General features: G+C 45.9%; 1 protein-coding gene across 1 annotated transcript; it reads right to left on the reverse strand.

Moving 5' to 3' along the window:
* Positions 1-4,309: 4,309 nt before the first annotated feature.
* On the reverse strand, positions 4,310-11,781 carry Cnga4 (cyclic nucleotide gated channel subunit alpha 4). The gene is made up of 6 exons (XM_048427674.3): positions 8,253-11,781; positions 8,074-8,175; positions 7,796-7,902; positions 6,921-7,566; positions 5,862-6,211; positions 4,310-5,399 (listed from the first exon to the last, which is right to left on the reverse strand). Exons 1-6 carry the CDS (start codon positions 8,312-8,314, stop codon positions 4,942-4,944), a joined length of 1,725 nt encoding a protein of 574 aa, XP_048283631.2. The 5' UTR covers positions 8,315-11,781; the 3' UTR covers positions 4,310-4,941.
* Positions 11,782-12,409: the final 628 nt, after the last annotated feature.

Here is a 12,409-nt window from a genome sequence, read left to right on the forward strand (position 1 = left end):
GCTGGTGGAAAGCTGCCATTCATAAATTAATTCACATTCTAAGTCTCTAGTATTTGCTCTCAATAACTAGGAAGGATTCTGTACAAGCTGAGGGGCGTCCAGCTAGTAAGGGCTTCTTCAGAAGCAAACCTCAATTGGCTACAATTGTATGCTCTGTTCCACCGGTCGTATTTCAGTCCAGCTGAACAAGTTCCCTGACTCGAGCCATGATTTTGATCCCGTCTGGACAACCCATCTCTGATTCTAGACTCACAAACTCCCCTGAGCCCCAAGCAAGAATCCACCCACTCAGTCTCCTGTTCTTAGAGCCTGCATTGGCTCTTACCTCAGGGTGGAAGGCCTGTCTCCATACGAATCAGACCCTTCCCCAGTTTGAGAAGTATTTTCATTTGTCTTTCAGGGCTAGCAGTCAAATGCCTAGCAACAAAGCACAGGAAGGCAGAGGGAGATGGACGGGAGAGGAGGAGAATGGAGGGAGGGAGAGACAGAGAGAGAGAGAGAGAGAGAGAGAGAGAGAGAGAGAAGGAGGGAGGGAGGGGGAGAGAGAAACATGGGCTGATAATTTTTTCTGCAGGAGAGTAGCTAACTGGAAAAACAGGAGGGTTGAAGACCTTGAATACCTCAGTCAGGTCAAGGTATCCTGCAGCCATGACTCTTGAAGAGAAGACGATGAACCCCTAGGTCTGCTGGAAGGGAGGAGAGCTAAACCTCAAGGCAGCCATGATCTCAGCAGGAAAGCCCTTGACATATTTTGATACTCTGGTGCAGATCTAGCAGCACACATAATGTAGGTGTATAGATGTTTGCCCTCTACCCCACTTCTCCAGTGTACAGTGGTTTCTGCCTTTGTGACTGCATCTTTGAGATTACATTTGATCACGCTGGGCAACCTTGTCGGGGGTGGGGGTCATAGCTTTGCTTCGCAGGAATGACTTGGTCTCCCTTGGTTACCACAGCGACTGATCAAAACACTGTTCTCTGCAAAGGAAGGAACTTGGTGGGCTTTAGCCCCAAACTGAGGTTTGCTCTTTCCTTTAAAATAAAATAAAATAAAAACAACAAGCCTAGGTTTCCTTTCATGTGACTGATGAGCCCAGTGATTTGGGGTGTGCTGTTTAATTCCATAGCTTCGGGTTCTTCATTTAAACATGGAGATAATAGCGATATCCTTCTCATATGGTTGTAATGATGAACTGAGATAATGCATTTGTCCCAGAACCTGTCATAAAGAAACGCCTCAATAGATCAAATCTAGTATTTTCATTTGCTCTATGGGCTCCAGTTTCTGGTCTAGAAAGAATGAGCATAATAATCAACTTCTTAACATGGTTATAAGAACCGAAGGGTTAGACCTATGTCTAGCATACACCTCACCTGGCTCCTTAACAGTATGAGAAATACTGTATATACCCTGAGTTTTACAGATTTCATTAAAGTTTCTAACCATCTAACTTTTCATCTCAGTTGTATTTTATGGATTTCTGTCTGTTTTCTCTTCCCCAACTTAGGGTTTTGCAAATGTCTCTGGTCATCTGGGCAGAATCTATTGTCTTCTGACAGGGCTGGCTGAGATGCACTTGATTCAAACTTACACACTTTTAGGGGGCACACTCTTACTCTCCAGTGCTTCATGATGCTGTGGTCATTCTCCAGGCTCCAAAAGACTCAATTCTGAGCCCTTCCTATTCCGCACCCTCTGTGAAAGTGGAATCCAAGTTTTTTCCTCCAATTATAATAGGCAGAAATTTGTTTGTTACTACTTTTGTCTTCTGAATATGGCAACAGGAGCTTTGCAGGTATAATTAAAATTAATAGTTGGCTTATCTTGATACAGAGAAATCATTCTGCATTATTCAGGCTGATCTTGCCTAATCTGATGGGGCCCCACGAAGAAGAGCCCGTTGTGGAATATTTAACTATATAAAGGTGTGTTACATTTGTTTAATTATGAAAATATTTGTTGCATTTGTTTAATTATGTAAAGATTGCTGCTGTTTCATCTTGCCTGCCTAAGGCACCTGATTGGTCTAATAAATAGCTGAATGGCCAATAAATAGGTGGAATAGCAATAGGGAGGGCTGGGGGACAGAGAAAATAAGTAGAAGGAGAAATCTAGGCTAAAGAAGAGGGAAGAAGAAAAGAATGAGGGAAAAAGAGAGAAACATGCCTGGGACCAGAAACCAGGCAGCTGCCAACCAGCCAGACACAGAGTAGATATACAGAAAGAAAGGTAAAAAGCCCCAAGGCAAAATGTAAAGAGAAACAGATTAAAATAAGAGCTAAGATAAAGCCAGGCATTCACAATGAACAAATCTCCTTGTCATGATTTGGGAGCTGGTTGGTGGTCCAAAAGAAAAAGCCTGGTACAAGAGCCTTTCCCTTGTTTTGCTCCTAGAAGCGGGATTGTTTGGGAGGAAAGGTGGGGTGTGGTGCTTAAAAGAGGCATGTATCAAAAAACTAGAGAGCTGAGTCCTACAGTCAAGATGGACAAATTCTGCCAATAGCTGGAATGAATCCGGGAGCAGATTCTTCCCCAAAGCCTGCAGCTAAGAGCCTAACCTGGCGGCCATCTGAAGAGAGCCTAGATTTGAGTCACATACTGTGAGGTAATAAGAGGTGCTGTTTTAACCTGTGAAGTTTGTGGTAAGATATTAGAGCAAGAAAAGAAAACACTAACAGAATCCTCAATTCCTGTTCTTTTAGTCTTAAGGACTATTTTACCCTCAGGTCCAGAAGTTTTGGTTCTTTCAGCTCCAAGCTTGTGTAGACAGATGGGAACATTTGCTTCTGAGTGAATTGTCAAGTCCTAAGGGAACTGGATTTCATAAATGGGGCAGAAGTTTCTAATGATTCTTGGTTTGGATGCTGTGATTCAAAGTACCTTATATTAGGGGATGTAAACATTTCAGTTATTCCCTGTGATGGAGAGGAGGGTGAAGCGTGTGGTACTCAGTGACTGCTTCAGCAACATTTCTTCTCTTACACAGAAGTGTCTCGCTTGATGCTCATTACATACTAAGGCTTTTTTAGACTAAAAGAATTTATTTTTATTTTTGTTACTAAAGGAACTTAAATTTGTGCTCTAACCTACCTCAACCCAGCACAGTCCCAAACTGTGAAAGCACTGGCTCTGCCACTGGAGGACTCCATACGGTGGCATCACACCCCTCCTCCTAGAAGAACACAGGAAGAAGATGCACATCTGGCCTTGAAACTTTACTGTCCTGCATACAGGAGGTTGGAGCTGGCCCATTATCACTGTGTTGCTGCAGATGAGGGTTCTATGAAGTGATAAGACTCACCTATTCTAAGAGTGTCCATCCCACTAATAAGCCTAGTTTCACTTCACTAAGTCCATCATGTATGTGATGAAATCATTCACATCATACCCACCTGTCCCGCGCTTCCGTCTCGCCAGCAAGAACCACGTGGTACACATAGGATACTTCTGCAGTAAAGCTTTAATGCCCCTTGGGAGAGCGGGCATCAGCCAACATGGCGGAGACCCAGATAAGATGGAACCCATCCCTTATATAGGAAACAGACCCTGCTTCAGACGTGTCATTCTTGGATTGGTCAACTGCTCCCAGTCCCAGGTGATACCTTGGGAGTAGTGGAAAAATACCAACACGTGTGAGCTTTCTAGCTCACCTGGCGGTGCAGCGCCATCTATGGTGGAGAGTGTGGTTGCGGCCTTCTACACCCACCCATTCTAGTTCGGTGGGATTTGAGGCACAGATGGTAGAGAAAGCTCTTAAGGAAATAACTGGCTTACCTTCTTCTAGCATTAGACTTATGTGCTTATGATGTGGGAGGCCCTTCTGTTTGTGTGTTGCTTTTATTGGTTAATTATTAAAGAACTTCTTTGAGCCTATGGCAAGGGCAGAACAGAACTAGGTGGGAAAAGCTAGGCTGTATGCTGGGAGGAAGAAGGGCAGAGTCAGGGAGAAACCATGTAGCCCTGCCAGAGACAGATGCCACAACTTCAGCGGGTAAGCCACAGCCATGTGGTGATACACAGATTAATAGAAATGGGTTAAATTAATATGTTAGAGTTAGCCAATAAGAAGCTAGAGCTAATGGGCCAAGCAGTGATTTAATTAATATAGTTTCTGTGTGATTACTTCAGGTCTAAGCTAGCCGGAAGGCTGGGAACCAACAAGCGGCATTTCCTCCAACATGCTTAGGCTCACCTCACTATATTCATCACATGTATATGTGTGCACCTACTATGTACTGGGCAGTTTGGGCTCTGGAAACATAGAGATGAATGAGATAAACCCATTGCCAACCTTATGAAACTCAGATTTTATTAATAACTCACAAAATAATTACACATTTTAAAATGTTTTAAGGTGCAATAACCCTCTTAATTATTATTATCTGTCCTGATAATGACCTTATCATTAAGCTGTATCTATAAGTTACACATCAGGTTCATTTACAACCCTGCCTGGCCCAGCTCAGACCTGAAGTCTGGCCATGACCTGGTGCAGTTGAAGTGGTGACCTAGAATGAACGCAGTTCAGACATTCTATCAGACTTCCTTCCTGTAGCTCCAACACTGCCTTTGTCCTATACCAGCAAGGCTCCTTTAAATGTCCCAAAGCTACCCTGACACTCCCTGCGCATTCATCATTCTCTGTGACTGTGGGTTAAGTGGGTGTAAGTCACGGTTATGCTTATGAGAATGTGCATGTGCACAGACAGAAACATTGTATGTGGAGCTCAGCCTTGAGCCAGCGCTTGCGGGTGTATGTGTGTGTTTTGGCGAGTACGGGGCAAATGTATGCTATCACCCACATCTCTAGCTAGGCACCTACAGACCAATATACCTAAGTCTCTGTGACCTAGCAAATAGGATGGCAGTTTCTGCAGGCAAGCTTTCCTACCATTCTGGATTCACTTGGAGCTGGGAGCCCTGGGGTCAAGATGGGGTCATTATATGCTGGAGGGTCCCTCCTGGCCAGCCTTTTCCTCTCCATCCTTGGAAGTTCCTTCCCCAGGCTCAGCCTCATCATCAGCCTCAGCCATGTCCTCTGGCATTGGCCACTCTCGAGTCTGCCACTCCAGTCTTTCAATGCGGTAAGCAATCTTCAGCGCACTGGACTCCAGCTCAGCTAGTAGGCGAGCAAACTTGGTCTGTAGATCATCCAGCTGCTGGTCAAGACCTTTTAGCCGAGACTCTGTGGCCTCCTGGAGGGCGATCTCAGCTGCCTCAGCATTCACATCCAATTTATTCATTTTGAGCAGGATCTCACGACCCTTCTCCTCCATGACGGCCTGGGCCTGTGGATACTCACTCAGCACCTCCCGCAGATCCTCCTTGCTGAGGCAGAACAGGTCTGAATAACCTAGGCTCTTGATGTTGGCTGTCCGTCGGTTTCCAGACATGTTCCCTGTGGTTCAAGGGCAGACAGATGTGAGGAGAGTAGTTAGTAGGGACAGGAAGGTGGCATTCACTCCTGAACCAGGATATAGCCACATTGGTGTTTCTGACTTCCTTATTTTTCTGCTTTATTTTAGTAATGTGTTGGAGACCAATCCCTGTGCTTATTAACCTGCCTTGATAGATATTTAATGGGGCAGTTATATAACAACATGGCTGGTACAGTAACTTTCTGCTGGTCTGTTGGCGTTTCCACCAGAGCCCATGGAACATATCTGCTTTGTTTTCTAAGAAACCACCCTAACCAATGACCTTGGCTCATTTTCTCCCCAGGGAAGAAATAATCTACATCTTGCTTCTCTCCTGAGTCCCGTAGCAACTCAGACAAGGGCCAGATCTTCTTAATCTATGTGCCCCAAAGTACCATCTTGTCCTAGGGTTCTATCCCTAGCCCTTCCCCTTGGGGACTCACCTTTGATATTGATGATACTGATCTCCCCAAAGTAGAGCCCTGCACCGAGCACAGCATACTGTGTGACACCATCATCGGCCACCACAGCCAGCTGACCCTCACGGATGATGTACATCTCTCGGCCGATGTCTCCTTTGCGGCACACGTACTCTCCTGGTGAGTAGGTCTGGGGCTGGAGCTTTAGCACCAGCTCCTCCAGCAGGCTGGCTTCACAGTTCTGGAAGATCTGGACGCGGCTCAGGGTAGACAGGTGGACGGACACAGCAACCTCTGCCCGCAGCCGCTCCGGCAAGTGCTGCAAGATGGCTACCTCGTTGGTCATCTTCTTGTTGATCTGCAGATGCTGGTACCTGGGAGAAAGGCAGTATCATTTCCTTACCAGAACCCCGTGTATCTGCCTCCACCCACTCCATCAGGACTCAGCTCAGCCAGGAACCCAGGCACACTGAGTTCTCAAAAGAGCAAAGGGAGTACCTCACAGTTTTCTGGTCGCCTTTCTTGGTGACAGACATGGCCTGTTCTACTTCCTACAAGGTGTGAAGGCACCTACCCCTCCTTCACCTCCAGTCAGGCCCCACCCCAGCCACAGTGTCTGATACCACTTCTACACTGAGTTGCTTTTGTCAGCAAGCTCCCGCCCTCTCAGACAACTTTGTGGTGGTGCTCTGACATTGAGACGTTTCCTTTTATTCAGAACATAGCTTGCATTATCTTGATGTAATCAACCATATGTTGGCCATGTCCTGGCTGGATAGTTCCCTTCTCCACCAGCCTTTCAGAGTCTCCCAGATCCCCCCAGGCCATGGCAGCTTTCATTCTCGGGTCTCTGTTACTCTTGTACCCAAATGACTCTCCTTGTCAGTCTTTTGTCCGCTCTTTTCCCCTAGTCCAGATCTTAGTGGAAAACACCACTGTCTAAGCCTATCCGGTAGACCTACTAATGAAGTCTATCTTCCAACTGCCTGAGATAGCCAGTAGGTAAAGGACAGGGTCAATAGGCTCAGGTCCTAAGGCATCCATTCTTTCCCCTAGCTGGGTCTGCAGCCAGCCCTCTCTCACCAGTCAATGACCCGTCGCTCCAATCTCCGATTGACGCGCTGCAGCTTCATGTACTTCTTTACCAGAGCGTGGTCTGGGTAGAAGGCTGCATCTGCAGTGTTCATGTTGTAAATGACAGAGCTCATGCTACCCATGATGGTGGCGAAACCCATGACAGCCAGCAGGAAGTCACCCACCATGAAGAGGTACTCTTCCTCCCGGGCTGGCAGTGGCGTGTCACCCACAGTGGTCAGAATTAGAGTTGAGAAATAGAAGCTGTAGAGATACTGGCGCCGCAAGCGCTCAAAGCCAGGCTGCGCGGGATCTGGGTATACCCATGCATCCCGTCCGAAGCCCAGGTACCTGGACAGGGCAAAGTATAAGCAACTGTTCCAATGGATGACAACAAAGATGTAGAGCATCAGCTTGGCGATGCGGAAAGCATTCGGGTAAGCTGTGCGGGTCTCCGTGCGATCAAAGGCCTCAAAGAGGCGGGGTACACGGAGAAAGCGGTTTAGCCTGAGTGTGGGAATGTGGGGACCCAGCCGCACATAGGCCGCATCCGTGGGGACCAGGGAAGCCAGGTCCAATAGGAAGCTCCAGGTGCGGACATAGCGACTGGCGATCATACCTTTGTCCACCACCAAGATGCCCTGCTCTAGGAATCCTAGGAAGAAAGGAGGAGATGGGCGGGGTCAACTGTGGGCAGGTCCGGAACAGGCCAGACATGAGGGCAAGATGGAAGCATGCATAGCCTTCTCCATGGTGTCTGGGGTGAGCCCTGTGACATTGTCAAGCACAGAAACACGTGATAGTGCAGTCCTAGAGGTAGCTGCTTTCTTAACACGTTCTTTAAGGAAATGTGAGGCAAAGGTTAGCCCCGGAAACTCACTGACCTGTGTGGAAGCGCACCCCGATGTCTAGTAGGTACAGCAGGTCACTCGTGTAGTCCAGGACAAACCAGGCCACCAGGTAACTGTGCTGCAAGTCAGGAAAGCAGGCTCTGCAGGACACGGGCAGAAGGGATTGGCTAGGACAGGTCTCTCAGTCTCTTCCTAGAGTCCTTCCAGGGAAGGTGCCTCCCCTTTAGGCCCTGTCCTCCCGGCCTGCCCTTCTCCTTGGCTTCACTCTTAAGTACAGCTTAAGGCCCCCTCTTTTAGCACCCCTGCCAAACCTGCATACAACGATGATGAGGTTGTACATGACTGGGAAGACCATCGTGTTCAGCCACCAGTAGTAATAATCCCCAGAAGGGTCTAGGACAGGCAGCCTCTTCCTGTAGGGAGAAGAGACTCCTCTTGTTTGTCCACCAGACACTCAATGATGCCCCAGGCACAGGCAATTAGACCTCACCTGGGTTTGGATGGGGCTGAGGGGCTGGACTCTGTGGTCTTCACTTTGCTGTCCTGACTCATTGTTCTGTGACTTGGTCCCAAGCCTGGAGGATTTCCAGTGCTTCTCTGACTACGGTGGCTTGAGAAAGTTGGGGCGAGTGCCTGGCTTCCCAGAAGAGGCTCCTTGGGGCTCCAGCTGCGTAGTCTGTCTTAGAAGCTCTTAGCAACACGACTTGGGCTAGCAGGTATGGAGTGGGTGGAGGCAACATAGGCTCAGCGTAGGTTCAGCACACTGCGCTGTCTCCCAGGGCCTAAGCTGGTTTACACCTGCCCAGCTAAACACCTTTAATGAGGTCCCTGGGGTGGTGGGAGGTGGATGCTTTAAAAGGAAGCTTCACTTTCATTGCTTTTTTTTTCTCTCTCTCTTTTTTTTTTTTTTTTTGCTTTCCCCTTAAGCCCATGGTATCAAGATCAGGAGATCCAGCCTGCCTTCAATGTAGGTTTGAATTCTGTTTTACCTTATATACACTCTCCATTTGGGCCTAGTTATTGATGTAACAATTATGTTCCAAGTGGCTCATTCATGTCAGGTGGTAAACTAGTCTCTAGGGACAAAGGGGTGCCTCTCACATCAGAGGTGTTTTCATTAGCTACATCTTAATCTACATACATATCACCTAATCTTCTGGGGCGTACGTGTGTCATATTAGGCTCCTTTGCCCTCAATCCTTTCCTATTACCTTCCATGCCCAATACCATCAGCTATTGGACATACTTCATAGACCCTCAACTTCCTCAACTTTTTCTGTGAACATTTCTTTTCATAATAGAACAAACAGATCTCCTATAATGTCCCCGTCAAGCTGATGTCCCTGTCAGTATCATGATCTTTTTCAGTCAAGAAGTCATCATTAAAATTCCAGCTATGTGTCAGGCCAATATTGTGTTAAGTGAGTGGGACAACCCCACAGAAGCTCAGTCTTGCAGGAGGAATGTTCACTAGGGTAGGATACATTTAGGTAAATGCACAAGGGCAATCCTTGCAGAGACTGGCAAGTACTCTGTTAGATGGGTATGTAGAGGGCTCTTATGGTAGTAGGAAGAGCTGTGCTCTGTAGGATAAGTAAGAATTAAGTCTAGAGATGGGAGAATGGACAGGTAGGGTGTTCAAAGTGTGCAACAGCAGAGGCATGAAAAATCGTGGTGACTGGGAGAATGTCAATAGTTTCAAAATACTTAAAAATAAATATTACTGGTGTTTGAGAAGTGTGTGTGTGTGTGTGTGTGTGTGTGTGTGTGAGAGAGAGAGAGAGAGAGAGAGAGAGAGAGAGAAGCCGGTGGTGACACACCTTCAATCCCAGCACATGTTGAGGCAGGTGGGTCTTTGTGAATTCAAGACCAGCCTGGTCTATAGAGTGAATTCCAGGATAGCCAGGACTAGACAAGAAAACTATGTCTTAACAAAACAAAACAAAACAAAACAAAAAGGAATAAAGAGAGACAGAGAAAGTGCATGGCCTCAGTGACTATGGAGGTCAGAGTACAACTTTTGGAGTCAGTTGATATATCTAGGGATCAAACTCTAGTGGTGAGCTGGTGTAGCGAGGGCTTTCACCTGCTGAGTCATCTTGCTGACCCCAAAATTTGCGCAAAGAGAGAGGGAGGTGACAAGAAAGGGAGGTAGTGATGAGAATGAGGATGAACGGTGGACAGAGGCCAGATTAGAGGAGTTCTAACATCCACGAAATTAACTTTGATTTTTTTATAGGCAATGGGGTAACGTCAGATTTATATTTTTGCAGTTTCTTGAAAGAAATATTTAAGTAAGAAATTTTTTCAAGATGCATTTATCCATAGCGTTTGCAATGTTACCATTTCTTGGTTTTCTGTTTATTTCTTAGTCTCTTTTATAAGCTTCTTTGCCCATCCCTCCTAGGCTAGTGTTTCCTCGAACACTTAGCTCTCACTCTTTCCATCTTCCATACACTTTCTGGCTGATCTTGGTCATTCAAAGGATTGCTTTGACATCTAGTAACTCATGAACTCCCTTGGGCTTCAGTCATCCACACAACTAACTGCACACTAAATCTGCTTTGATACCCACAGCCACACTGTCTTAGCCACTGTTCTATTGCTGTGAAGAGACACCATGGCAACTCTTATAAATGAAAACATTTAATTACAGTTTGCTTACAGTTTCAGAAGCTTGGTCCATTTATCATCATGGCAGAGAGCATGGCAGTAGGCATGGCAGGCATGATGCTGGAGAAGTACTTGAGAGCTACATCCTAATCCATAGACAGAGTGGGGAGGGTGGCATGGACTTTTGAAACCTCAAAGCCCACCCCTAGAGACACACTTTTCCCAACAAGGCCACACTTATTAATCTTTTTTAACCCTTTCACATAGTTCTACTCCCTGGTGACTAAACATTCAAATAGATGAGCCTATGGGGGTCATTCTTATCCAAGCCTCCACAGGCACTTTCAACCTATTGCATCTGTAGCTTCATCTTTCTCCACCGAGTCTTCGTCTTCAACACCCATTTCTGTCCTTTCAGCAAAAAACATGGGGTCAGAATTTACTATTACGTAACATGGCAGATATTTGAAAAAAAAATGGCCTCAATTCTCTGATGTTTGTCACTTATGACTGCCAACTGATGGAACATAGAGAGAGAGATGCTGTGTGACATCTGAGGCTAGACCAGCAAAGATTCGGTTGGTTCTCTCAGAATGCATATTGTCAGGATCCTCGCTCTTTTAGATTTTATGAGAAACTCTGGATGTCTGAGCTGACTTCAGCCTTTTGGTTGTCCCATCCCAGTGCACAGGACTAAGTGAAGAAGCCTTTGGAGCAGCAGTTCTCAACCTGTGGGTCGAGACCCCCTTGGGTCCTGCATATCAGATATTTACATCATGATTCACAACAGTAGCAAAATTACAGTTATGAGGTAGCAACAAAATAATTTTATGGTTGGGGGTCACCACAACATTAGGAACTGTATTAAAGGGTCATTTAATTAATGCAGCATGGACAGGTAGCATGCCAATGGGAATATGCCCTTGAAGAGGATATTGAGACTCTGACATTTTCCATTTGTCCCTTTACTTTCAGGATGCTGTGAGGTGAGCTGCCTCCTTTGCCACATACTTGTGCCATGACATCCTTCCTCACCACAGGCCCAAAGGCAACCAAGGGCAGAAATTTCTGAGCTAAGATAAACTTTTTTCCTTTACCTTATTAATCCCAAGTATTTGTTGCAGTTGTGGACAGCTGACTAGTACATCCAGTATAGTATCTACTGCTACCACTGTAACAGCAATAGAGAAATATATAACTTGATACATTCTTGCAAACTGTGCTCACCCATCTCAGCACTCAGATGAAGAGGCAGAACTGCTATAGGCCTTAGGGATCATTCGTCTCCTTTCTAGCCAATGCCATTCCAGTGGTAAACATACCTTCATTTCCAATATCAATGTTATTTTACATGTTTTTAAATATTTTTCTTTTTCCATTCTTCGTGGTGTGTATGTGTGTGTGTATGCGTGCATATGGTTGTATGTGAATGTGGAGGCCCCAGACTGATGAAAGGAATCATACTTGCTTGATCTTCCACCTTATTCAATGAGACATGTTCTTTCCAACAGACTTGAGTTACCGTCAAAGCTGGGTACAGCTGGACCACCAGACCCACTGGTGTTTCTGTAGGTTCTGGGGAATCTGAACTCTGTTTCTTACACTTGCTCAGCCAGTACTTCAGTCACAGTGGTGTCTCTCCAGTCTCCTTTTATTGCTTTTAAATTTATATAGGATATAAATATTTACTCCTCTCCCCTCTTACAGATGCCCAGTCTCTAACCCTTCTAATGTCCACGTGCTCCCTTCTCTACAGTCTTACTATCCTATTTTGGACTTGCTGTTGAAAGACCTTCTGCAAAGGTGCCCTGTCAACTTGACCTTGTATAAAATTGTATCTCTCTATTGTTCCAAGAATACAATATAAACTAACATGGCCTACTAGTTCTGCAGTACTTTCTATGTCCATTTTCTCCTCATCTGATCTCATCTCTTTGCATGTTTCCAGGCTCCAGACACACTGAATTAGTTGCAGTTCTCAGTGTCTTGAGCATTCTGCCTTGCCTTAGGTCGAAATTTCCATTTTTCTTCTTT

Source organism: Myodes glareolus, chromosome 7 (assembly GCF_982192425.1).
Source record: "Myodes glareolus chromosome 7, mMyoGla1.1, whole genome shotgun sequence".
NCBI lineage: Eukaryota > Metazoa > Chordata > Mammalia > Rodentia > Cricetidae > Myodes > Myodes glareolus.

What these genes read in the sequence shown, in the direction of transcription:
- Cnga4 (XM_048427674.3), bottom strand. Translation starts at nt 8,314, where the DNA reads ATGAGTCAGGACAGCAAAGTGAAGACCACAGAGTCCAGCCCCTCAGCC. An exon ending in CGGGGTGCGCTTCCACACAG is followed by an intron (nt 7,567 to 7,795) that starts GTCAGTGAGTTT and finishes CTTTCTTCCTAG; the next exon opens with GATTCCTAGAGCAGGGCATC. An exon ending in CAGTATCATCAATATCAAAG is followed by an intron (nt 5,400 to 5,861) that starts GTGAGTCCCCAA and finishes CTTGAACCACAG; the next exon opens with GGAACATGTCTGGAAACCGA.